At 36.3% G+C, this 27691-nt stretch overlaps 2 protein-coding genes across 6 annotated transcripts in view; one reads left to right on the top strand and one right to left on the bottom strand.

The window, feature by feature from the left end:
• Positions 1-14403, top strand: part of RPE (ribulose-5-phosphate-3-epimerase) — a 56682-nt gene extending 42279 nt beyond the window's left edge. The window contains exons 7-8 of the mRNA XM_074191471.1: positions 12249-12331; positions 14045-14403. Of these exons, the coding sequence (XP_074047572.1) occupies positions 12249-12331; positions 14045-14048 (87 nt within the window). The 3' untranslated portion in view covers positions 14049-14403. The remainder of the gene's footprint in view (positions 1-12248; positions 12332-14044) is intronic.
• Positions 1-27691, bottom strand: part of KANSL1L (KAT8 regulatory NSL complex subunit 1 like) — a 149719-nt gene that overhangs the window by 12025 nt on the left and 110003 nt on the right. For 4 of the 5 annotated variants that reach the window (XM_074191467.1, XM_074191465.1, XM_074191466.1 and 1 more), the window contains exons 7-13: positions 24850-25015; positions 20495-20605; positions 19031-19171; positions 15059-15177; positions 12680-12804; positions 10445-10496; positions 84-196 (exon numbers count right to left, since the gene is read on the bottom strand). In XM_074191467.1, the coding sequence (XP_074047568.1) occupies positions 84-196; positions 10445-10496; positions 12680-12804; positions 15059-15177; positions 19031-19171; positions 20495-20605; positions 24850-25015 (827 nt within the window). The remainder of the gene's footprint in view (positions 1-83; positions 197-10444; positions 10497-12679; positions 12805-15058; positions 15178-19030; positions 19172-20494; positions 20606-24849; positions 25016-27691) is intronic. The other variant, XM_074191468.1, reaches the window with a different exon arrangement.

Genomic DNA, 27691 nt, shown 5'->3' with positions numbered 1-27691 from the left:
TTTAAAACATTTACCTGCTAAACTCATTTTGGCATCCTGAATGATTTCTGTTCTAGGGTCTGTTTTACTTTATTAACACTTGCCTGCTATTTCTTCTGTGCCACTTGCTTTGTTCCCATAGTGACCACCTTGCTTGTTCTCTTTCTTCATATTTTTTATGGCGTAGTAAGAAAACTTCATCAGAAAGATCTTCTCTCTGGAATTAGAAATGAAAGTTCACTGTTGCTTCTGTGAATAATATTACTAAGAATGTGCACCCTTTACCAGACAATCTGTGGAATAGTAGGATCAAAAATTTAAATCCACAAGTTATTGTACTCCAACTTCAAATTTTACAGATGAGGAAAGGTATCCAGATGAAATGAAATTGATTAAAATCCTATAAATCATAGCAGAACTCAGGTCATCTTTAACATTAAATTAGTAGCCTAAATTTGTGTGACCTTAGCAATATTCAGACCCCAGCAAAACTGCAAGCTTTCTGACTGCTAGAACCATTTTCCTAGTTTTTATATTCCATTAATTCTTAGTAAAGTGTTTTGAGTGCATAAGTTAATAAATTCTTTCTAGTTCATTAACTGTTAAAACTAACAAAAACTGAGCATCTCAAATATATTAGATTTTCACCTTCCAAAAAATTCATTCCAGAGTTTAACTTCCATTCAGATCCCAGATCTCTGATATTATGATTCCACAAGTTCTCTTGTGAGTGACTTCAGGTCCTAACCTTATGGAGCTTACCATATATTGGGAGTGAGGTAGGTAGGGATATGATACATAAATAACCAGAATACTAAACAACACATGATCAGTGCAAAAAAGAACCACATAAAGAAATACTAAGTGCTATGTGGAGGCAGAGAAGAGAAAAATCACGTGTGTGTGTGTGTGTGTGTGTGTGTGTGTGTAGCTGGTGGAGTCAGAAAAAAATTCCTGAAAAAAGTAGCATTTTAGTTGAACTTTAAAGAGTGCAGCAAAGTTCAAGAAGATGGGGAGATTTTCAAGTATTTGGGACTATTCAAACAAAGGCACAAAGATGGGGAAAGTGTGGAGTGGAAATGTGGTGGACAGTAAGGAATTATCTAATCTAATTGGGAGTAGAGAATATATCAGGTGTCAAAACTTGTGGTTGCAAATCACAAAACTCCAGAGTAAATCAATATGCATGGCAGGGAATCTGTTTTTTTTTTAAGCCTGACACCATGGGACTACATGGGGGGCAAGTTATAAGAGATAAGGCGAGAAAGTAAAAGTGGTCAAATTGTGGTCTTCAAATGCCAGGGAAAGGAGGTGAACTTGACTCAAAAGGTACCAAGAAGTCAAAAACCAAAATCACAGAAGATGTAAGGATCTTAAGTGACTAAGAGATCAATTCCCACTAATTCATTTTACAGATAAGAAAAGTGGACTTGCTCAATGATACCAACTAGATAGGTAGATCAACTAGAAATGAAGCCCAGACTTTCTGGAAATAAGATAGCTATCTATCTAGACACAGATATATAGATACACACACACACACAACACACACACACACACACACACACACACACACATACACTCTCAAAGAAGATTAAGTATGAAGGCTGTACTGGAAGTAGGAAATCTTGTTAGAAAGTTTGTACAAAAATTATATCCTGATAGTATAATAAATGAATATCGATCAGAATGTGAATTCTGTGAGTACAGAATCTGGTTTTACATTTCTTTATATCCCTAGCACATGACTAAGTGCTTCATAAATTGTTGCTGACTTGATTAAATGGCCATAGAAATAGAGAAGGTAGAATGGATGCCAGAGACATTAGTAGCAAGGGAAGAAATCAGTGGCTTTGGTGGCTAATTACATAGAAGTGGAGGCAGAGGGAAGAGTCAAAGAAAAGAAACAGGTCTCAAATACAGTAGACATGGTAAATGGTACAGTGAAGTCAGATGGAAGGCCACATTTAGATGAAAAGAAAATTAGTCAGTTTGAGACATGTAGTATTTAAGGTGCTGGCAGTGCTCTTTCCATACCTCCACAATTTCGAATCTTTCACTTTTTCCTATGGAAAGACATTCTTGACCTTTTTTTGTTATTAGCTCTCTCACTCTCCAGAAATTATATTTAATTAATTTGTCTTAAGTCTTGTATACCACCACCGCCACTGTCTCTGCTGCTGCTGCCACCACCACCACTACAACTGCCCTTAGTACAATGTTAGCTCTTTCAGAGATGGAAGGGTCTTTTAACTTTTTCTGCCAGCACCTAAAAGATGCCCTTGCCCACATTGGAGACTTCATACATGCTTGTTGAATTTTAGGACATGTGCTGCAGGCAATAGCTTCAGGTTCAGAACTTAGGGAAAGGACTAAAGACATAAATTTGAAAGACATCTGCATTAGATAGCAGTTGAAGTAAATGAGATTATTTTAAAGAGAAGTGTATAGAGAGACTATACTGAATAGAGAACCTTGGTGAACAGCCCTTTGGAGAAATGGAGGAGAGGTTAAGATTCCAGTGAAAAAAGCACAGTATAGTAGAGGAAGAAAAATCAGGGGAGTATGCTGCCCCTGAAGCCAACTTAGTAGGTCCTTAACAAAAATTTCAGTGCCACATGTTTAACTGCCTCCTGCTTTGCTAAGTTCCAGACTCACTCTCTCTCTCTCTCTCTCTCTCTCTCTCTCTCTCTCTCTCTCTCTCTCTCTCACACACACACACACACACACACACACAAACAGTTTTTGCCTTCAGTAGCTTACACTCTCCTGGAGCAGTGGGTGAGAAGATAATATAGTAAGTACACAGCAAATAGTAAAAGATAGTTTGAAGAGGAGCTAGTACAGTACTAATAAGAGGGGAAAAAGGAAGACACGTCATGTAGACTTTGGTATCAGAGGTAAGTCTTAAATTCTCATCAGTATTTTTAAAGGGGGAGTGCATGAGGCTGGGGAGCTCAAGACACTTGAGTAGGTCAAATTGCCTGAAAATACATGAAAGAGAATAAGAGGAAGGGTGCCAGACTGCGGAAAGGCATCAGTGCTAGGCTAAGGGATCTGTACTGCGAGTGGGAGAACATGATCAAATCAACAGCACCAGAAGTACACTTTAGTACCTAAATAGAGGACTGGTTAGAGAGGGGAGAGAGCGAAAGCAGGAAGTCAGATTTGGAGTCTACTGCAATATGCAGAGGAGGGCCTGAACTAAGGTCGTGGTCCTGTAAGTATGGGATTGAGAGAGACTTGAGACAAGAGGTGAGTCAGGGTAACTGGATGGGTATGGTGAAGGGAGAGTGGCTCAAGAGTTGTGGTTGACTCTGAAGTAAAAAAATTAATGATAGGGAAAAAATGGTTCCATAAGAATAAAAAAAGCTTGGAGGAAAGGCAGATTTAAGGGAGAAGAAAATGATCAAAAGTGGGTTTCCGAAAGAGTGGGTATGAGATGTAAAATGAATTCCCTTTTCAGGATCATAGACTTAGAGCTGAAAGGGATCGTAGAGATTCCCCTCATTTTGTACATGTTTTAGATAAGGAAACAGGTGCAGAAAAATGAAAGTAACTTGTCCACAATCAAATAGACAGCAAGGTTAAAAACATTTTTAAAAATTAAAATTTGTAAGACCTGAACTTATTTGGGAAGAGACCATTAGAGAAGGAAGAAAAGAAGGGGAATTGGAAGAAGGAAAGAAAAGAAGCTGCTGTTAGAGTACCTTAGTCTTCTCAAGGAAATAGAACAGTTTAGAGTGGGCATAATAATAATAAAGAATAATAACAACAACAATAGCTATGTGCCAATTATTATCTTATTTGAACCTCACAACAATCCCTTTTATCCCCATTTTACGGATGAAGAAACTGAGGCAAATGGAAATTAAGTGGCTAGCCCAGGGTCACTCAACTAATAAGTGTCTGAGGCTGGATTTGAACCAAGTATTCCTGATTCTAGGCCTAATACTCTATCCACAGATACCACCTAGCTGGAATAATAAGAAAAAAGCAATAAAGACTAAACTATCATATTTCCTAGTATTTTTCTAGTAATGCCAAATAATGCTGAACATGATCTGCTTTTTTGTTCCTTCAAGAATGTGTCTTAATCATTTTCTAAAAGGATAGAAATAGATAGATATTTCTCATTGAAACCAGTTTCCAATTATTTAGTTGTGATGTATTTTTTAATACATAAACCATTTGAAATTATATTTTTTTTATGAAAGAGGTAATATTATCTCTATAGTTACTTAGCAATGAAAAAAATTTTCCGAATCCTGGAGAAAGCAAAAATGCTCCCTTTCACCCCTACTTTTTCTCTCTAAACTCCTGTGTTTTGGATGGTGAGGAAGGAGTGGGATACTGGTCTATCTCACCCAAGCCTGAAGGGTAGCACCTACTATAGGCCTGATCTCACTGTTGATCTGCAAAGAATCTTGGTCTTGCTCCACTTACTGGTGTTGGCCTTGGTTCAGAATTCACTTGGCTTTAGTTAGAGAGAAGCTCAGGGTAATGCTCTAGTCTCAGCTTCCCCAGTAGCAGGGACTACAGACCTGACCATACCTCTATACATTTGTTTCTTGTCTATGTCAGAGGGAAGTAATTCCTGTTAGGGATATTGAGAGTGAAGATGGGGTGTATTAAAGTTTCAACTAAACAGTTGAAGAAAACAGTTTTGAAAAATTAACTGTCTTCTAATAAGTATAGAATCAGGAGCTTTTGTTACTGAGATGTTATTTTTGGTCTCTGTCCATAGAATAGTTATTAATTAAATCTAAAGCTCAGAAAATTTAACATTGCATATTTCTGGGAAATTCCATTTGCCACAATGGAATTAGACCTATTTACTATTTAAAGTTGAATTTATTGTACAGAAAGGATTCTTCACAATGAGAACTAACATAAATCATTAATCACTAATCTGAATATTAAAAACTTCCCAGAAAACAAATAGGATATTTTAGGGTTTCACCTCCATATTCATTCCCAAAGGGTCTTCTTGTTACATTGAGTATTTATGGATTTATTCTCATTATAATCTAATCTGAAGAAGTACAACATTTTTTAAAATTAACATTAATATCCTTTATGGTGAACACTCTAAAACCAGGCTAGACGTTGCAATGGGTAGCATACTAGGCCTAGAGTTGGGAAGATTTAAGTTCAAATCTGGCCTTAGACAATAGCTGTGTGATCTTGGGCAAGTCATTTGACTCTTATTTACCTCAGTTCCTCATCTTTAAAACAGGAACACTCTAGGGAAGAAAATGGCAAATCACTCCAGTATCTTTGCCAAGAAAACTCAATGGATAAAATCTGTGGAGTCACAAAGTCAGAAATAACTAAATAACTAAAACCTCTTTAGAAAAACTTGTCTGGTACCTATCACCAGAAAATGATTTCTTTTAAAGCATTTTTAGTAGTATGCTTTGAAAAGGATTGTAAATGAACTTTACCCACTGAAGATGTAGGGGCTGAAACACATTTTTTCTATATTCAAAATATACCTAATATTCTCAGGAGTTGGAGGGGTAGTATTTGGCTTATGGATGCTCCTAAGGGCTAATACTTCTTTAAAAATTTGAATTAGCCTTTATTTTATTTTTTTAATTAAAGATTTTATTTATTTTGAATTTTACAATTTTTACCCCAATCTTACTTCCCTCCCCCCTACTCCCCACAGAAAGCAATCTGTCAGTCTTTACATTGTTTCCATGTTATATATTGATTCAAATTGAGTGTGATGAGAGAGAAATCATATCCTTAAGGAAGAAACATAAAGTATAAGAGATAACAAGATCAGACAATAAGATACCAGTTTTTTCCCTAAATTAAAGGGAATAGTCCTTGAACTTTGTTCAAACTCCATGGTTCTTTATCTGGATACAGATGGTATTCTCCATTGCAGATGGGCTAATACTTTTTTCAGATTTTTGAAGAATATTCTTTAATTTTACTGTCTAGGGAAAGTAAAGTCAATGTGCATTTATTTCATATGTCAGTCTTAAGGCTAAATGCTAAAGGATGCAAAGAAAGGGAAGACTGGCCTCTGCTTTCATGTCACAAAACAGAGTTATTGCAGGTGACACAGTGCCCAAGTATGAAGATCTTAAAACATCTGAGAATTTTGTGTTAGCTTTAGGAGGTGATAGAGGCTGACTGAATAGGGAAGCACTTCTTTAAAGTACACTATATAGAGTCAGGACCTAGACTTGGGGTACGTTCTGTCTTCTTTTTGAGGCAGCTGGGCTAGAAGACTGTGCATGGAGTCAGGATGGCCTAGATCAAATCTGACCTCAAATACTTCCTAGATATGTGACTCTGGGCAAGTCACTTACCTCTGTTTGTCTCGGTCTCCTCAACTGTAAAATGCGGTCATAATGGTATTTACCTCCTAGGCCTGTTCTGAGGATTAACAAAGGACCCAGAACATAGTGGGTATTATATAAATTATTATCATCAGCATCCTTAGTATTATGAGGACTTGCTAGCAGGCTGACGCCCTGCAGAAAGCTCCTAAACACCAGGTGGTCCCATCTGGCATCTTGGGCCCCAGAAGCTCCACTCATTTTTCAAGTATACACACAGTCCACAAGTTTTATTTTTGCCTTGGGCCAGATGCAACTCTAGCACTAGCTGGACACTAGCTGGCTGACCAGCCTTCAAGATAAAGGGGCCTCCACCTTTAGTATTAAATTATACTAGGGGCAAAAGAAATTATCTGTAGAAGAAAAATGTCTGGGTTGCTGGAAGAATTTTTCTTTGCTAAGTTGCTGCTACTTTTTCCAACTACTTTCATGCAAATAGTCAAGGCTTTGAAAACTTTCTTTAAGAAAACTTGCTTAAGGAGCAGAGCCAAGATGGCAACAAGAGAGGAAACTCTCTTAGGCGCTCTCTCATAAAACTTTGAAACTAAGGACTTTAACCAAATTTTCGACAGAGGGACCCAGTGAGGCAGTTCTCCTACTCAAGGTAACCTGTTAAAGAGCAGAAAGGCTCTGCTGCCCAGGTTGGAGGGGCGACCCACCAGAGGGGTGGCCCACCAGAGCAAAAGAACTTCAGCCTCCCGGAGGCAGCTCCAGGGCGCTGGGAGCCGTGGCTCACAGCAGTGGGGGAGTTTTCCTGAGCTATGCCCTGGGGAGCACCGGGCACAAATTGGGGGAACAGCAGGGGGACCTCTGCCAGAGGGAGCACGTGAAGCCCAGCCCTCAGGGCCCACAGTAAGCAGTGAGCAGCAGCTTGGCCAAGGCAGACCAGGAAACAGAAGCAGGTGGAGCCTGTAAGCAGGAGTCCCCAGGGCATGAGCCCATTGAGCTGAGGGAGGGGAGTGAAGAGAGAGAGAGAGAGAGAGAGAGAGACCTCAGAGCTCTGCCCTCTGTCCCTGGAACAGGACTCTGGGGCTCTGACCACATTCAGATCCTGATCTCAGTATAGGCCCCCCCATAGAACAGCAGGCCCCCTCCACCTCAGCCCCGAGGCAGAGGGGGGGCGCATATGGTCATTCACAGACCAGGAGGGAGGACAGAGCCTCACACACTGAGATCCTTGTGGGAGTGTCCCAAAAGCTCAAGAAGTACCCCCAAAACAGGCTTAGACTGGGAAAATGAGCAAGCAGAGAGAAAAGAGGAACACCATTGAGAAATATTTCACATATGAGCCCAAGAAGGATGAAAACACTCAGTCTGAAGATGAAGAAGCTCCTGCATCTAAAGACTCCAAGAAAAACAAATTGGGCTCAGGCTATGACAGAGCTCAAATAAGACTTTGAAAATCAAATGAGGGAGACAGAAGACAAAGGAAAAACATGAAAATGAAGTCAGCAGCTTAGTCAAGGAAATCCAAAAAAATTGTGAAGAAAATAGCATGCTAAAACCCAGCTTAGGTCAAATGGATAATACAGTTCAAAAAGTTATTGAGGAGAAGAATGCTTTAAAAAGCAAAACTGGCCAGATGGAAAAAGAGATAAGAAAACTCTCTGAGGAAAACAAATCCTTCAGACAAAGAATAGAACTCAGGGAGATTGATGAATTTACGAGAAATCAGGAATCAATACTTCAAAACCAAAAAAATGAAAAATTAGAAGAAAATATGAAACATTTCATTGAAAAAACAACTGATATGGAAAACAGATTTAGGAAAGATAATTTAAAAATTATTGAAATACCTGAAAGTCATGATCAGGAAAAGAGCCTTGACATCATTTTCAAAGAATTACTACAAGAAAATTGCCCTGATATCCTAGAAGCAGAGGGCAAAATAGAAATGGAGATAATCCACAGATCCCCCCAAGAAAGCGTTCCCAAAAAACCAACCCCTAGGAATATTATAGCCAAATTCCAGAACTCTCAAGTCAAAGAGAAAATATTACAAGCAGCCAGAAGGACACAATTCAACTATCGTGGAGCTGCAGTAAGGATCACACAGGACTTAGCAGCAGCTACATTGGAAGCTCTTAGGGCTTGGAATATAATATACTGGAAGGCAAAAGAGCTTAGAATGCCATTGAGAATCAATTACCCTGCAAAAATGAATGTCTTCTTCCAGGGGGAAAAACATGGATTTTCAATGAACCAGGGGAATTTCAAATGTTCCTGTTGGAATGGCCAGAACTGAATAGAAGGTTTGATCTTCAAATACAGGACTTAGGTGAAGCATAGGAGGAGAAGAGGAAAATATGAGGGACTTAATGATGATGAACTGCATGTATTCCTGTATAGAAAAATGACACTGATAATATTCATGAACCTTCTCAGTTAATAGAGCAGGTAGAAGGAGCTTTTATAGTTGAAGCACAGGAGAAAGCTGATTTTGAAGATAAAATATGGTGTAAAAATGGAGTCAATAGAAAAAAGGGAAATGTAATGGGAGAAAGAAAAAGGAGAGGGGGAATAGGCCAAGATATTTCATATAATAAGATTTTTATTTATCACAATGAACTATTGCAATGTTATGGAAGGGGGGAAGGCAAGGGAGAATGAGGGAATCTTCCCTCTCATCAGAGGTGGCTAGGAGAGGAAACAGCATATATACTCAATGGGGTATAGGCATCTGAAGTAAAAAGGAGAGGGGGGGACAGGGGGAAGGGGTGGGGATGTGAATAAAGGAGGAGAGGATGGACCATGGAGGGAGAGTGGTCAGATATAACACATTTTCTCTTTTACTTCTTGCAAGGGGCTGGGATTGGATGGCCTGTCCGGGACCATAGGGCCAGGTGGATTCTGGGCCTAAGGGGTGGTATGGGGGCTCGGGGCCTCTTGGCCCCAGAGCTGGGGATCTGTCTGCTGCGCCACTCAGCTACCCTACCAGAAGAGTCAGAGTGAAAGGAGAGAGAAAATTTAGTACATGCTAGTGGAGAAATATGAAAGGAGGGAGTTGCGATCAGCAATGGCAATGTTGGAAAAATATGGAAGTAACTTTTGCCATGGACTTATCATAAGGAATGTGATCCACCCATGACAGAGTTGTTGGTGTTGGAGCACAGACTGAAGCACATTTTTTATTATTATTATTTTGGGGGGGGGTGCAGGGCAAATTGGGCTGGGTGGTCCACCTGGGGATGCATAGCAGGGTGATCGTTGGGTGTCTGAGGCCAGATTGGGATCCGAGTGCTCCTGGCTCAAGGGCCAATGCTCTGTCCGCCACCCAGCCACCCCTACTATTATTACTATTTTATTTTATTTTGGGTTTTCTTTCTTTTTTTGGTTTTTGCAGGGAAGTGGGGTTGGGGGTGGCTTGCATGTCACACAGCTGAGTGATTATTGGGTGTACGGGGCCTGATATAGGCTCGGGTGCTCCTGGCTCCAGGGCTGGTGCTCCATCCATTGCACCACCTGGCCATGCCTACAATTATTACTATTTTTTTTAATTTTAATTTTTTTTCTCTCCCCTTTACTTTATTGCTCAAGAGAGTCTATATTTTTTTGGGGGGAGGGGTATTTTGTTCACTCTTAAACAAGAATATTTTATTAATGTATAAAAATTATTTGTACAAAATGAGAATAAACATTAAATTAATAAAAAAAGCTAAAAGAAGAAAACTTGCTCAATTCACTCTTTTAAGTAGAATGATGATGTGTAAGAAAAAACAAGGCTCTTTCACATTCTTTTCTCAATAAGGAGATATAGCTTTCTATATGATTTATTAATTTATGAACTACAAACCAAACCAAAACTTAAAGTGACTGGCTTATCTTATCCTGGGATTAAAAACAAGTGTTTTCAGAAGGAAAATAAAAAGAAAGATGACATAGATATTATGTTGTTTTAATTTCCTAGGATAATGGAGCTGGGTACAACAGTGGCTTATTCTAGCACCATATAATCCAAAACAAATGAAAAGAGCTTGCAGTCAAACTTAGCTAAGTTTAAAAGTCTGCCCCTCCTCAGACCCTTCTCCCACGTTTTTATAATTTTAAATTAACTTTCAGAATAAATCTATAATTTGCATTTTTCTTTCAATAAAAAGACAACTTACTTCTTCACCTAAATGAAATTCTTCCAAAGGTTGAAGATCAACAATCCTCCAGCTGTTGAAGATATAAATTGGTTTCAAACATTATTCATTTACCAAAGTTGAAGTCTTAATTCTTCTAATAAATCAATGATCATTTATTAAGTACCTCTCATGTGCCAGGCCCTGGGCTAAGTGTGGGGAGCACAAGGACAAAAAGTACAACAATTTTCTGTTTTCCAGGAGTTTATAAAAATCTCTAGGGAGAGACAACAGGTCCTTATCCAAGGATATGCAAGAGCAGAGACAAACCCAGCAGCTCTATACCCAGGAATGGTGGATGGGGTGGAGAGGCTTGAGCCTGTCAGAGAGGCACCTAAACTACACCTTGTTGAGAGAGAAAGGGGAGGCAAGCCCCCCAGGCAGGAGGGCAGAGCTGGCCGCACTCCTGAGGCTGGAGATGAAGCGCTACCTGTCCAGAAGACCAAAGAAGGACAGTGGAGCCAGACTCCAGAAAGGGGAGGAGGAGGAGGAGGAGGAGGAGGAGGAGGAGGAGGGGGAACACCATTGAGAGATGTTCACAAGAGGGGGAAGGCCAGCTCAGGAGGAGTCTCAAAGCTAAACAAAGTCTAGGAACAGAAATAACAAAGGAGAGGGACCTTCCCCAGTTATTTCCACAATCAAGTCTCCTTTTCAAAGTAATGAGATTTTAAAGAAAGATACAAAAGTTCCAAATGCAAGTTTGGGGAAGAGAAGTAGAGGCTTCATTTCTGCCAATAGAATGAGCCCTAATCTGACTAGTTTCATTTTTGAACAGATGATTTTGAACCAAGCTGCACATCCATTCTTCTTTAAAGATAAAACCAGAAATATTATTTACATTATTTTATCCTGCTATTTCTTTTTTTTTTTTAGATTTTTGCAAGGAAATGGGGATTAAGTGGCTTGCCCAAGGCCACACAGCTAGAGACAGCTATTGTCTGAGGCTGAATTTGAACTCTAATCCTCCTGACTCCAGGGCCAAGTGCTCTATCCACTGTGCTACCTAGCTGCCCCTATCCTGCTATCTTTGAGCATTTTTGTAAACCTTGATAATTCTCATATTATCTCACAAGGTAAATCAAGGTGAAGCAGTAGTCAGTGTTCATTAAGCACTTGTTATGTGGAAAACACTGTGCTGGGGAAGGTGGGGGAGGGTAACCAGGTAAATAAGTCCTAGTCACCAACCTTCAAGGAATTCATAATTTACCAGAGCATTTACTTGTTCTAAGACTTAGAATGCTTAAGCACCAAGAATAAATTCCAAGCCCTCCTTAAAGCTTAGGATGACTGCTCTGGTCTCTGTGCTGCTCTCCTGACCTTTCCCCACTCAGTTAGGCCACCTCTAATTCTTCCTGCATGCTATGTGCTGCTTTTGTCATGGTCCTTCCCTCATAAATACCACAGAAAAACCAACCCTTGCTGAGAACATAAACTTCTTACCTCAGTATTCAAGGATGCCTGTCCACAATTTAATCACATTTTTCCAAGGAAAGTTATTTATTAATGTCTCCTAATTGCATATTTCTGACCCAGTGTCTCTGTTCATGGAATACCTCTCCCCCTTCTCAGCTAGAGATCCTACTCTTCCTTCGTGCTTAAAGCTGTTTTTTTGAGCCTCTCCTCTTTTAGGAAGCCTTTCTATGCCAGATCGGTGCCTAGATGCTCTGAACCCAAGGACTTATCTTACTATTCCTACCACAGAGAATGTTTTTTTGTCATTAATTTGTTTTGCTACTTCTTATGCTATTGTTTACAATATATTTTTGTTAATACCTTGTTTCTTTAGATTGTAAAGTTACTGGACAGAAGAGATCTCTTCCATTCCTTCCCTACCACCACCACTGCCTCTATACAAATGCCCTGCCCTCAGTAAGTCAATAAATAATAGCTGTTGATTAAAATATAAAATTTAGAAAAGGTATAAATGATATAAAGCAGTAGAGAAGTAAGGCCTTTAATAAGAAATGAATAGTTTCATAAAAACTGGTACTTTACTTTTAGCACATTGAAAATGTTTAAATTTGATTTTTTGGTATGCTGATGTTCAATTTTTTTCATTATAAGGGGAGCAGAAAAGTGAAATTATAAATTACTGTAGTAATTTACAGAAAAGCAAAATTAGTACTTTGTAAGAAATATAACACTATTTTGTTATTGAAATGTAACAATATTTTGTGAGAATAATTTTTTACAAAATCAGGAAGGATTTATATATACCTTGGAGTAAGGATTTCTTTATACTGCAGTTTCTCCAACTTGGCTGGAGCCACTAGTGACATAGGAATCACAATATTATCGATGTCATAAGAGCTCTCACTTCTTAATCTCCGCCTTGTAGAATTCTGCAAAATATGATTTTGCGAAACAATCTATAGTTAAATTGTGTCTACTGTGCTGAAGATAAGTCCAAAAATTGATGGCTCAGATTCTTTTTTTTCTAACATTTATGTAAGTTACAATTAAGATATTTTGGACTTGCTCTAAAATCTGAAGAAAAAAGAACTGGGAAAGCCCAACTTTGAAATTTTGTTAGTAACCTAAATATAAAATATATATTTAAAGTCATAGCCTATTTTTTGGATCAAATAATTCATTAAAATTATTATGTGTATTGAAATGCAAGTTCAGGTTTTGTGCCCACCCACCGTCTTTCCATGGCTCATTCAACATACACCAGAAGAAACCTAGCATTTAACTGCAGCTGCCCAGAGCAGGAGTTCTTATCCTGGTATCCAGGAAGTCGGGTAGGGGGTGGGATGAAGGGGTAGGGGAATGGCTTAGTATTTTTGTTAACTGTATTTTAATATAATTGGTTTCTTTTGTATTTTGTGTTAGATATTTTGACAAATTGTTCTGAAAAGGGTTCAGAGACTTTGCCAGATTGAAAAGTGTCCATGACACATCTGAAAAAGGTTGAGAACTCAAACTTAGAGGAATAAGGAAACAGTAAACATTATTTAAAAATCTTAAGCATCCTAAGTCTTCCCCTACATTTTTCATTTTTAAATTATAATTGGTCTTATGTTCAGGTTTTTCACAGGCTGAACAATATAATTATTTAGTGTGGGGACCTGCCATATTTCATATTTACATTTTATCTTATTAAAAACAAAAAGAAAATAATAGCATATAAGTTTTAAAAAAAATTAAGGTGAAAGAATTAACAAAGAAAGGGGTATGGTACCCTTGCTACAGTAAAATGCTACTAAATGGGACATAGACTTCAGAGTTTGCCATGTTTCATTAAGTTTCATCAAGGGGAGAAGAATGTTCTACTATAATCAGTTAATATTAACCTAGAAGTTAAAATCCCTACTTTTTTCCTATTTGGAATAATTTATTTCCTCCAGCGCTTAGCATAATAGTTAGCCCAGAGAAGGTGTTCAATAAATGTTAATTGACTAATTGATATAGGTCATTGTAGTAAAGCTTATTTTTTTAAAAAAAATTGCTAGCAACCTGGGTAGAAAGAGGGCTAGCTATAGAGTCAAAAGGCTAGGTTTAAAACCCTGTTCCAACATTTCCTACTTCCATATCATATATTTTTAACTATAAAGACTCTTGGAAATCCCTCTTTTACAGATGAGGACACTGGGACCCAGGAATATGACTGCTCAAGACAACAGAGGTAACAAATGGCAAAGTTATATCTGAGCCTAGGCTTTGCTTTCACAACCAGTCCTTGTTACTGCCTTTGCAGGAGGTGACTGGGCAACCATAGGCAAGTCACTATATCCCCTGATCCTCATGCTCATCATCTGTAAAATGAAAATATTACTATATCCCCCTCAAGGGGGATTTTTTTGTCATTTATAAAGCACTTGGTAGATATTGGTAAATATATATTATTATATTATATCATTATGTAATGAAAGTTCTAAACTAGACTTAGGTTGGTCTAGATCATTTCTAAAGTCTCCTTCCAGTTTCCCTGTGTTGCCATGTTTGGCCTCAGCTCCTGTTGTCCTGTCTTCACTACTGCTCTGAAAAAAAAAATTCTGAACAGGTTTCTTTGTCTAGACTGGGACTTTTTCTGTGACAGCTACTTCAGGAAGTACAGGCTTAGGTAGCACCTAATGGGCTGAACTGACTTTCTTAGTCTTTAGTCCAATCCTGTGTGTGAAAGACACTCAGAACAAGAAGGAAGACACAGCTTGAGGACAATCCAGGAAAAAAAGGACCTTTTGGTATCATCAGATTCAAGCCTCAGTAAGATAGTTCAAATCAGCTGATACCCCAAACAGCCCTCCCACCTTTTAAAAAATCTGAACCTGGAGTTTCACTGCTGGAGAGAAATGATGCAGGTCAGCAATTATCTGATAACTTAGAGAAATGCCTGTACCCTGAGGGAACAGGTGACTTATCTGGTGTCTGGCCTCTCAAGGAGGCAGACTTTAAACCTGGGGTCCTACCCAGCAGTTAGGTCATTAGAAGCTGTGGAAATCTGCTTTCTCTATACCTATGCTAATGTCTAAGGAAAACTGAGGCCTATTATAGATTAGGAAAATATGATTTGCCAAACAAGTCCTCAAAAAAAGAAAAAATCCAAAAACAGACTCTGTAGTACAATTAAAATAATAAAATAAAAATACCTACTTGTGATGAATTCTGGGTTGACCTAGATATCACATTAATATTAGTGACTGAAGTAAAACTATTATGTGATCCTGGTTCTGAATGTTGTAAAGTAAATTCTTCAAACCTATTTCTTTCTCCTGTCAGAGAAGAAAACATCAAGAATATAATAAATGAAAAAATGGTCAATGGAATTGAAACAGTTAACATTTCAAGAAAAATAAATCAGTATTATATATGTGGTTGCACATTATCAAGTGGGCATGAGCCTGTTAATACCATTCTCAAGGAAAAAATCTAATGAATTATAGAGACCTGATGAGAAGAGTGTTAGTCAATTATTCTCTTTCTAAATGCAAAAAAATCCTGTTTTATAAGCAACATGTTATAAAGGGCTGTTTTACTAATTGCTTCCATAGAAATATTTTATCACTGGTAAATTACCGTGTTTAATTTTATACCTGAGATTAACCTGGATCCAACAGATTATGAAAAGTCAGCCTTATAGTTTATTAATATTAGTAACTAAGTTAGTCTCAGTAGTTATAAATTTTAACTAAAAGGGTAAAAGAAATCACCATGGTTAATTTGGAAAATGGAAACTTGGTAAGATTACCAGTGTCTAAAAGTACTGTATTCAGAGCAATCTATACTTGAGAGATCTCCAGATGTGGAAGATGGAAGTGCTGGTCCAAATATGTTGGTTTTAGAAGGCACAGCTCTTTTCTAGCTTCCTAGCCACATGACTATGGCAAGCAGTGATCTAAGATTCTATTTCCTCCTTTTTAAATAAGTGATAATACTTGCCCTGCCTGCTACATGGGATTTACATAGGAGTGGGGGCAGGGAGAGGGAAAAGCACTTTGGATAACCTAAATAACTAAAACAAGGTATCTTGTTTTGTATAAACATTTTCCTTTTCTGTAAAACCAGAGGGTAAGCTTGGATCATATCTAAAGTCTCTTTAATCTATGTTTTGTATTTTTATGGTTTTAAATATGTTATAGAAATAAGTGTTTTTTTCAGACTATTCCTCAGTTTTCAAATTCCTTCAGTTTTTTTTGACATGAACAAGTCTATTTGAAATATCTGTTATTTTTAACCTTATATTCAGTCTGATTTAGTCAAGTTTTTTTTAACAATTTAAAATAAATGAAGCTTTGTTACTGCATAAACAAGAAAATCACATGTCCAGCCCCACCTCCAGCAACCCATGCCCCCAAAATACACATCAAAGTTCCCAAAGTCTTAACTTATTCTACTTCCTTTGTCACCATTCTCATTAATGGCGATAAGGATCTTAATCAGACCTCTAACTTCATTAGTAGAGGGGACTATCTAGGAGGACACTGCTACCAATGTGGGGCAGCAACTCTTCTGACCCTTAAGAGTCAGAGGCAGCAGACTGCAGGGTACCTGCTTCGAGGAGCTTTCTGTATCTGGGCAAGCTCTTGGTGCTTCTCAGCAATAATCCCTAAATCAAAAAATATTTCAAAGTAGTAGAGTCTGAATTGGACTTTATTGTGTTATTCAACCAAAATCCAAGTTATATGCAAAAATTAAAAATTCTCAATGCCTACAAATGGGGAACAGAAGATTTACCTTTTATTTGACCTTAATAGACTTTTCTACTTGAATTTAACATCCATAGCACAGAGAATCTTAATTTCTAACAGTAGTCAACAAAACTGTAAGCATCTTATGCCTATAAGCTTGATCATTCAAAAGCTCGCTTAATTATGTCCATGGAGGCTCATCACAACATGGTCAGCCCATCTTTGTTGATGTTAAGCTGTTTTAGATGCCTCTGACTCCTCATGATCCCATGGTTAAAGATACTGATGTTGATCCCCAGTTCATTTTACATATGAGGAAACTGAGGCCAACAGGGCCACACAGCTAGGTAAGTGTCTGAGGCCAGTTCTGAACTTAGGTTTTTCTGACTCCAGTCCTAGCACTCTAATTACTATGTTACCTGCCTGCCTGGTTAGCCAGCTTCTAGATGATAAATTCTTGTGGTAATGGCAATTTATTAAATTATCTACTAAAGCACTGAGTAGCTGTGATCTGACTTGATAGTTATATTATACTATATATTATATAATATATTATGATATATTAAATTATACTTGATAGTTATATAATTATTATACTAGTAAAAGCAGAGATATTTTGAAATATGGAGTTTATTTCTTTTTAAAGAGAAAATATAAAATCATGATGGTGCTATATTAATTTCTAAGCAAATCTCTTGGATTCAGACATTATAGCAGGTGATAATCATAGATAATAATAAAGCAAAAACCACAGAATTTAGGTCTTTTCATATTATAACTTATCATGTTCCATGATTTATAGTATTATAGTAATATAATAATTTATATCCTATAAATTCAGAAGAATAATTATGTCAACAAAATTGACCTTGTTTTAGGGAAAAGTCTGAGATCATTAAAAGTGTTGTACAGTGAAATTCAACTTACTCTCTTGCTCGATTTGATTGTAAGTCTAGTTTACCATCCATCTATAGTATCCTCTTAGATATAAGTACTGATATATGTATATTTTATATCTATATCTATGTCTATATCTATATCTATATCTATATTTGTGTACATATTTCTATATACACTGACCCAACTTTATATCTTCAAGAATAGCTATAGATATAACAGTGGTGAATACACATAATTATAAATAAATACATATGTATAAGCATTATATATTTGCTGACAGACAGATACATTCCAAATACCATCGTCTATGAAGATTCAAAACTGAGTCACTGAAAGGAGAAGGGAGATTTGCAGTGGCTATAAATATGCTCAAGCATGTTACAACTGATCATTTATGAGCATGAAACAGTATTAGAGATATAATCAAAGAGATGTATGACCTGAAAAAAAATGGAGGCAAGTCAGTCATGTAAAGCAATGATACCAAACTTAAATAAAAATGAGAGCCTTTAAACTATACAGACAAATCCTGAGTCACATACTACCTTAATTTTAAAATTTAATGTTATCTATATTTATTTTATTTTAGTATTTTCTAATTCATTTTTGTAGGGTGTGGGGGTATCCTGGGTCACAGATTTGAAACCTTTGATATACAGTATCCTCCCCTACAATTTTCATAATAGCCTGGTACCTGCTACTGGCAGGAGATCTAGAAAGAAGTGCCCATCCTCCCTCTGGAGTACTTGCCAGAGTCAGAGGTCGCATGAATGGAAGACTTTCAGGTTTGGGTTAACACGTTACAAATGTCCTGTATCTCATGAGCTACTAGGGCATGGGGGAGGATGCACATCAGTGAAATCATGGATCCCTTATAGACTTGAAGTATAAATATTATAAATGTGAACAGTTTTCATGGCATGGGGAATATGCCATAAAGTTTAGCTGATTTACAATTAGTCTAAAATTGCCTTCTATCTTGACAGAATTTAAGGGACTCGCTCCCTTCTGTCTCTGTTGCTATATCCCCTAATGATGCTTCATCAATGCTAATTGATTGATTTCAGCATGCCCATCACCAAATGGCTAAATAGCAGGTGAGGCATGATTCTCCCTGTTCATCACCATTAGCTGCTCCCAGCCCACAACTCCTAAATCTCTGAGCATCCCCTAGAAAGTTAGACAGGCAAAGGCAGGGTCATAAGGAAGTATAAGGACTGTTAGGAAAGAAAATATTTTGTATTTTGGAGCTACGGCTTCTAAGTGATTCTTTTTAACTTTTACGACCTCTAGTGAAGTCTGTAATAAATAGGGCCTTTTCAGCATTCACTTGCATCTGAAAGTGAAATCCCTGGAGTATCCTGAGACTTACTTGTTGTCAACCTACAATCCTCGTATCAAGCCAGGCAACAATGATAAGAAGTCCTGAGGCGCCACCAGTAGTCCACAAAGACAGTTCTGTCTTGGTTTCTTTATGGCCTGACAGATCAGAGGGTCAGGATGCATTATAAGCCAGGTTTTGACTCCTTTCACCTACCTATTGCTGTTTCACTTAAGTGCCTTTTCTTTCTTCCCTGTAATAAGTGTGCTGAGGTTTCTGACCTGGTTTGAGGTTTGCACATGGGAGAATATCCTCCACTTCTCCATGGGGTAAGAGTAGTACTCTGTGTAATATGTGCTAGAGAAAAAAATTTTTAAAAAGTAAGTGGGGCAAATAGGCAATGACAAGCTCAATTAAAATCTTTAAAAATATCTTGTATATACAAGCTCAAAAAAAGTCAAATTCTTAAAATACCATTAATAGAGGGAAGACGAAAACTTTACAAAATCTGGAAACTCATCCCCACTTCCACCCAAACAGCTAAGTGAGAAGGAGAGGAAGTATTAGCACCATCCTCCTCTACTTAGATTTATCCTAGCCCTTCCCATCCCCCAACCCCAAGCATCTCAATTCATCATTATATTGTCATGACTGTTAGGAAAACAATTGTTACCAATTACTCCTATCAAACTGGAAAAGCAACACAAAGAACCTGTCCTGCTCACAGGGGTCCTGTCCAGTCAGCTGGCACATAAAATCCCAGAATGTCACCAGTCTACTTTCCTTTGTTTCTTGTTTCACAATATGTTCAGTTCCCCACCTATACTAGAAGCCATTAGTCTTCTATTAGTTGTATGTTGTGTATCAACAAATTCAGATTTCAGATTTTTAAACCATGCTGTAAAGTTCAGAACTGTAAAGATTTCCTTCCGTAACAACCCTCTCTACTCGGACAGATTTGCTTCTCTATTTCCATTTTGCTCATCTGAAACACTTTTCTCATTTCAAATACTTTGCAGGTCAATCCTGTTGGCCCAAAAGAAAAAGAAATTCAGGCTTCTCTGCTCCCCCCAAAATTATACATTGGCAAAGATTTCCATAGGCAAAATTTTTGTTTCTCAGTTCCTAAAAGTCTTATCATAGCAATCTGTTCAGAATGCTTTAGCAAACTTTTTAAATAAGTCTGTCAATGTCAAACTGTAATTATAAAAATCATAAACAGCAAAGAAAATCGAAAGCCCAATTACCTATGCACATAGAAATCTGCTGAAAACTGAAAGTTTTATAGGAAATTGTGACCAATAGAAAAAAAATGATCAGAATCAGCAAATTCTTTACATTTACATTTCTGCTAATTTCCCCTTACTACTAAATTTATAAAGACTTTAAATTATTACTACTGAATAACATCTGTTAATTTACCAACTATAAACTCTCATAATGAAATAGGGTAGCAATATAACATTCAGTTTAAATTCAGTTGTTCTGTCTCAGTTTTAGTCCTTTATACCAAACAGGAAGTTCAAGGATATTTCATGAATATAACCTAAACATAATCTAAAGTTCATAATTGTGGTTTATAAAATGAAAAAAACTTAAAACGGTGTCATTCCTGCTTCAAATGATATATGCTTAGAAAGTAAAGATTAGCTGGATAGGGTGGAGTTAAGTAGAATGTACCAGTTGAAGGAGATAAGATGCATTCATCTTCCAACAATGTACTTTCAGTCAGATCGCCTTTGATTTCATTCTTTTTTAACAAAGTTTCAAAATGTAAATGAAGTGGAACATCTGAAAAATGAAAAAGAGTAAATATTCTATCAATAGAAGTTACATTTTATGGATAAAAAATTATTTTTTCCCTTTATAAGATATATAGTGTTTTAGAAAACAATAATAATTTTGAAATTTATAAATATCAGATTTGGCAAAAAAATTTTTCTAGATGAGTTGTTAAAATATTTTTGAAATTATTTAAATTTACATTACTAGATAGCAGAAAAATGGTACAGTGGATAAAGCACTTTGGCAAAAACAAAAAAAATACTAAAAATTTACATTACTAGAGATTAATAATCTTTTAGGTTGGTTTTGTTTTTTTCAAGGCAATGGGGTTAAATGACTTGCTCAAGGTCACACAGCTAAATTATTAAGTGTCTGAAGTCATATTTGAACTCAGGTCCTCTTACCTCAAGGGCCAACACTCTATACAGTGCACCACCTGACTGCCCAATATTTTTAAATAAATGTAGAAAAATAGAGCAAAACTAATTAGCCAATATCAACAACTTCAAAATATGATGTAAAAGTTATGCAATGATATCCAAATTCCTTGTTGCTTGTTTAATTTCTAGAAAAAATGGAAAACTAGATGATTCAAATGATTGAACTAAAAATGCCAGGTATCCCAAAAGTCCTTCTGCAATGTAAAGCTTTAATAACTTCAGAGATATAAATGCTAAATGCATACACCCCCCAGTTTTTGCAATGTTAATTATTTTAATTTTAAATATGGACATTTCTTATTACAATTTTAACATAACCAACATGTTATGCTATATATTATCACAGAAGTTGATTTTTATAACTCATCAGCTGCTATTTAGTGAATGATAGGATTTGGAATCTTAGTCTATTGGAGACAGATTAGGTGACTGAGGTGGTCAAACAAGAGATAGTACATAGTCCCTATGGTTAAAATTAAAGTTAAAAATTTGTTATTCATTTTGTATAATGCATATATAGTCAATCAATGATTTAAGTTACAAAACTAAAGATGTCCAAATTAAATTTAAATAAACTTTCAAATTTTTCATAAATTTGGAGCGATCATATTCTGAAGTAATTAAAGTTTAAAACTGACCTAAGGCTTTTGTGGCATTTTGTAATAGCAAACCAGGTAGACTGAAAGTTCATTACACTTCACATTTTACAGTTTGAATCAATGAAGTTTTATTGAACTTTTTAAAGCATTTTGATGTTACTAAAATGATATATGTCACAATTTACTTATATTAACACTATGGTAATTTAGATGACTGCAAGGATACACTCTCTCTTTTAAAGATGTACAAAGAAAGGCAATGCTCTATTTATAAACTTTAGTACTTTGTTCCTGTCTTTTAGCAACTAGTAAAGAATTAATTAGGAAATGAATCATACTTTGCATGTTAAGTCATTTTAACATAAGAAAGTCATTTTAACCTAACAAGATAAAACTGAAATAATAAAAAGCATTTATTTAAAAAGATAATCTGGTTTTTAGATGGACTCTTTTAAAAATGAATATATAGATACTAATTTTTAAAAAAAGGATATTCAAGGGGCAGCTAGGTGGTGCAGTGGATAGAGCACCAGCCTTGGAGTCAGAGTACCTGGGTTCAAATCCAACCTCAGACACTTAATAATTACCTATCCGTGTGGCCTTGGGCAAGCCACTTAATCTCACTGCCTTGAAAAATCTTAAAAAAAAGGATATTCAAGAAATATTTAGTTTTGAAAAAAAATTATAACCTAAATTATAACACCAAAATTGATGAGAGAGTCAATTGGGGAAACTGTCAAAGAGTGCTTAGTTTGGGAAAGATAGTTTGTAGTTAATGGAAAGGAAAAGATGACATAAGTGAAATTCTAACCCTAGGCGAATGATTTTGAAAGACAGAAGTCAAAGTTGACTAGAGGAAGAGAGAGGAAATGAGAATGGGCACTGTTTTAGAAGCACAACTCTTTCCTATAAAGAAAAATAACATATAACTTTGGGATACTCAGTCCAAACCCACAGAAATTTGCTTCATGGTATGTAATAAATAAACAAGCCTGTAGGTGTGTGTGTGTGTGTGTGTGTGTTCGGTCAGTCATTTCATTTATGTATGATTCTTCATGACCCCATCAGAAGTTTTCTTGGCAAAAATGGAGTTTACCATTTCCTTTTGAAGATCATTTTACAGATGAGGAAACTGAGGTACAGGGTAAAGTGACTTTTCCATGGTCACACAGATAGTGTCTGAGGTCAGATTTGAACTTAGGAAGATGAATCTTTTTGGCTCCAGCACTCTATCCACAGCATCACCTAGTTGGTTAAGTATATGCATACATACACATATATACATATACATGCATGTTACATGTGTTCACCAAAGAGTTCACTGTTCAGAATGAAAGGTTAAAATAATTATAGTAATCTTACCACCAGAGACCATATAGTAAAAAATCTCACGTTCTAGTGGATCCAAATATAAAGTCAAATAAAAATTAGAATTACATTGTCCCTGAAAATGGTGACTAAATAATAAATATTGTTGATTCCCCAGTTACTTAACAACAAACTTATTTTAACTCTGATGTACCACCTTACACTCATAAGTTTGGCTAATATGACAGAAAAGGAAAATGATAAATGTTGGAGAGTGGGACAACTGGGACACTAATGCATTATTGGTGAAGTTGTGATCCAACCACTCTGGAAAGCAATTTGAAACTATGCCCAAAGGGCTATAAAACTGTGCATACCCTTTGATCCAGCCACACCACTGATAGGTCTCTATCCCAAAGAGATCATATAAAAAAGGGAAAAGGATCCACATATACAAAATATTCATAGCAGCTCTTTTTGTAGTGGCAAAGGAATGGAAATTGAGGGGATGTCCATCAATTGGTGAATGCTCAACAAATTGTGGTGTAGGAATATAATGGGTATTATTGTTCTATAAGAAACAATGAGCAGACAGATTTCAGAAAAACCTGGAAAGATTTACATGAACTGATGCTAAGACAAATAAGCAGGTCTAGGAGAATATTATATAATAATAGTAATATTGTATGATGATCAACTATTACAGACTTAGTCCTTCTCAATAATACATTGATCAAGGACAATTACAAAAGATGGAAATATCATCCACATCCAGAGAAAGAACTGGATATAGACCAAAGTTTTCGATTTTCACTTTTGAAATTTTGGGGTTTTTTTTGTTTTTTCCTTTCTTAAGGTTTTCCCCTTTTGTTCTGATTCTTCTTTCACAATATGACTAATATGGAAATGTGTTTAACATGATTGTACAGGTATAATTGATATCAGATTTCTTGCTGTCATGGGTGGGGGGAGGGAAGGGAGGAGAAGAAAAATATTTTATACAAATAAACTCTCTACATGTAAATATAAAAATGCTATTAAGATAAAAAAACGACAAAAATTAAGACAAAAAAGCTCAATATATTTGTTTTCGAAAGAACTGATTTGAAAGATAGGGCTTTTACTACCAGACACTACATAGTAAAAAATCGGTAAACTCTTAAGTCTTTGTGTGTCTATGGATTGCACACCTCTTCAACCAAGAGTAGTCTTTGCTATTAGAGCAAAAAAAATGCTCTGATTAGTTGTGAAAGGGGGCCTAAAAATGTGTCCCCAAGAGGAAAATAGGGAAAGAATCTGATCAAATTATTAAGGATGACCCAATTTTGGAAAAAGCTTATTTGTAAGAAATTGAAGTTTCTTCAAAGAAAGGCTGAAACATTTATTCAATAGGAAAGAGAAAAAGTTAGGAAGGGGAAATCTTAGAAAACTTAGGTATGATAGACCTCTGGAGAAAACTTAATGGGGATAGAAAAGAATATATCTTTTTCTCTGGAGTACATGGCACCTGTCCCAAAATTGTGTATTATAATACATGTACTAAGGTATAATACATGTACTAAGGTATAAAAACCCCTTAATCAAATGTAGAAAGGCAGAATTAGCAAAAAGTATAATTTAACTTATTCAGAAGGAAATCAAAAGTCAGAGCCTTTATAACAAAATAAAATTATTTTCTGATGTATTTCATGAATTTATTAGGCAGATCTATAATATTAACAGTAAAAAATTATTCATCCAATTCTGAACAAATGTATGTTTATAATAATTTATAAACAAAGATAAAAGAATTCTTGTGAAGAATACTTTGATAACTTTACAAGATATTACATTTAAGATGAATGGATTTTTAACATTAAAAATTTTATTACTCTACTTGGAAATTCCTTATGAAGAGATTTACCTGATGGGAGTGATAAAACAGAATGGAAAGAAGAGTCTAACTCTGGCACATGTTGTTTTAATATCTCAGACTTTGTATTGTGATCACAATTATTCCAGGTTGAAGCTGATATCATGCAAGACATTGGTCTTGCAGTGTGAAATGGAGTTTCTATGGAAGTCAAAGTCTGCAAAGAAAAAAAAGAATAAAATGAATAAATTGAAATATGAATTTTACTTTCTAAAATTCATCTAGAAAAAAGGATCACTTCAAATGACATGAGCAGCATCAAACAACAAGAGAGTCCAACTTATTCAAAAAGTCACTCTGTATGGTCCTTGTTATATAGTAGGCATTTGATAAATGTTTATTGACTAATCATTTTTAAATAATCTAGAAAAGGTAGGAAAATTTGGTGAACTTTCTGAGGTTCATAATCTATCTAAATTTACCACTCATTGATGGTTGATATTTGCCAATGCCCCAGTTAATTCAACAGAAATTTCTCCTCAAGGGTTACTAAGGATCTCTTAGTCAATGAACAGTCAGTAAATGCCTTCTAATTGCAAGACAATGTGCTAAGAGCTGGCGACAGAGAAAAAGCCCTGGAATGAAGATGGGATGGGAAAGGTTTGATGTGGATGAGACAGAGACCAGGAGGGAGCAGAAACAAAATGCAACACAAGGCTGAATGAAGCCTTTGCCCAGACATCAAAGCAACAGAGCCCATCACAAAAAGATAAGATTCAAACAAATTTTCAACGGCACACACTGTGGAGGATCTTCAAGGAAGGTCTGTCTCTCTGGGAGAAAAGGGGAAGCAAAGGCAGTTGGGGGGGGCATGGGGGGAAGAGCTGGAAAGCAGTGGAAGGCTTTCAGTCAGTACAATCCAGCTCCCAACAGCTTGACGATAGCAAGCTAGCAGGGAGGGAACACTGGAACAAAGATACCACTGCAATGGAGGAAACAAACCTCAGCATAGACAATGCCTAGTCTGCATAGGCATTTAATAATGTTAATTGATAGACTAACAGATTCTGAAGGAGAAATTTCAGTTGAATTAACTGGGGCACTGGCAAATATCAACCACCAATGGGTGGTAAATTTAGATAGATTATGAACCTGGGATCAATTCCCAGCCGTACCCCCATATGAAATTTGGGTCAATACTCCCTCTACCCTAGAAGCAGAGCTCAAACAATAGAGATGAGCAAAAAAAGCTAAAAAAATGCTAACTATAGAAAGTTAGTATACAAATAAAGATAATAACAATACTACCTTGGAAGAAAACTATGAAAAATTACCTACAGGGGAAGACTCAAATCCAAAAACTCATAGAAGAGCTTAAAAAAAGAATTTTAAAACCAAAGAAGAGAGGAAGGAAAAAAATGGAAAAAAGAAATGAGTCATGCAGGACAATTATGAAAAATTAACCAAAGAAACCAGCTCCTTTAAAAATAAAAATAAGCAACTGGAAAAAGAATGTAACTCTTCAAAAACCAACATCGGCCACCTGGAAAAGTAATGCAACTCAGCAAAGAGTAAAATTAACCAATTGGAAAAGGAAACACAAAAACTAATTGAAAAAATAAAACCCTAAAAATCAGAATTAGACAAATAGAAACTAATGAATCTACAAGACTACAAGATTCCATTAAACAGAGTAAAAAGGCTGAAAAAAACTGTATGCACGTAAAGTACCTTTTAGGAAAAACAAACAACCTGGAAGATAGATCCAGGAGAGATAATTACAAATTACTGGACTATCAGAAAGCTGAGATAAAAAAAAAAAAAAGAACCTGGAAAACATCTTGCAGGAAATCATTAGGGAAAATCTGCCTAAATCTGTTAGGGCAAGAAGACATAATAGTCATTGAAAGAATATACAGAACTTCTCCTGAAAGAGACCCTAAGATAAAAACTCCAGGGCTATCATTGACTTGCAGAATTCTCAAACAAAGGAGAAAATACTGCAAAAGCAGCAAAAGAGAAGCAATTTAAATACAAAGGAAACACAATCAGATTTACACAGGATTTAGCAGCTTAACATTGAAGACCTGGAGGGTCTGGAATACCATATATCATCCTTTGAATCTGGATGAATACTATACTTACTTTTTAAAATTTTCTCTTATGTATTTCTTTTCTATCTCATGGTTTTTTTCTTTTCCCTTAATCCTAATTTCTCACTACTCTAATTTCTTACTACTCTGTAAATCAAATGTGCATATATGATGTTTACCTGATTGTTAGCTGTTGAGAGGAGAGGGGTGGGAAGGGAGGGTGAATATAACTTAAAAATATGCAAATATATGTGAATGAATGTTAAAAAACTTTTATAACATGTAATTGGAAAAGTAAAATAAAATATCAATAAAAACAAGTCATAGAAGATGATTGGAAAGGTGAGGTTGGGCATGTGAAAAAGGGGGCATTTAACTAATCCTAGAGTTTACTGGGGGTAGCAGAGGTGGGGGGGAGTAGTGACATGGTCAGATCTGGGTTTTAGGAAGTTCCCAGTTGAATGGAGGATGGACAGTCTGAAATGGGGAGAGGTTATCAGAATAGTTCAGACACGAGGTGATGGAGGGTCTACAAGGTGGGGATACTTTCAGAAGACAGAAAAGAGTATAATATGCAAGAGGAGTTATGAAGATTAAAATTTACATGTCTGAACAACTGAGGAGGCAACAGTGATGAGTTGAGGACAACACCTGGGTTGCAAGCTTAAGTGACTAGGAGGATGGTGGTAATCCTTGACAAGAAAACAAGTCTGAAAGGTAGGAGGAAGAATTTGGGAAATTCATTTTTGAAAATATTAAATTTGACATGTCTATGGGACATCCAGATAGAAATGTTCAAT

Source organism: Macrotis lagotis, chromosome 6 (assembly GCF_037893015.1).
Source record: "Macrotis lagotis isolate mMagLag1 chromosome 6, bilby.v1.9.chrom.fasta, whole genome shotgun sequence".
Lineage (NCBI taxonomy): Eukaryota > Metazoa > Chordata > Mammalia > Peramelemorphia > Peramelidae > Macrotis > Macrotis lagotis.
The sequence above is the reverse complement of the archived record's forward strand: the minus strand, read 5'-3'. Positions and strand labels throughout refer to the sequence as shown.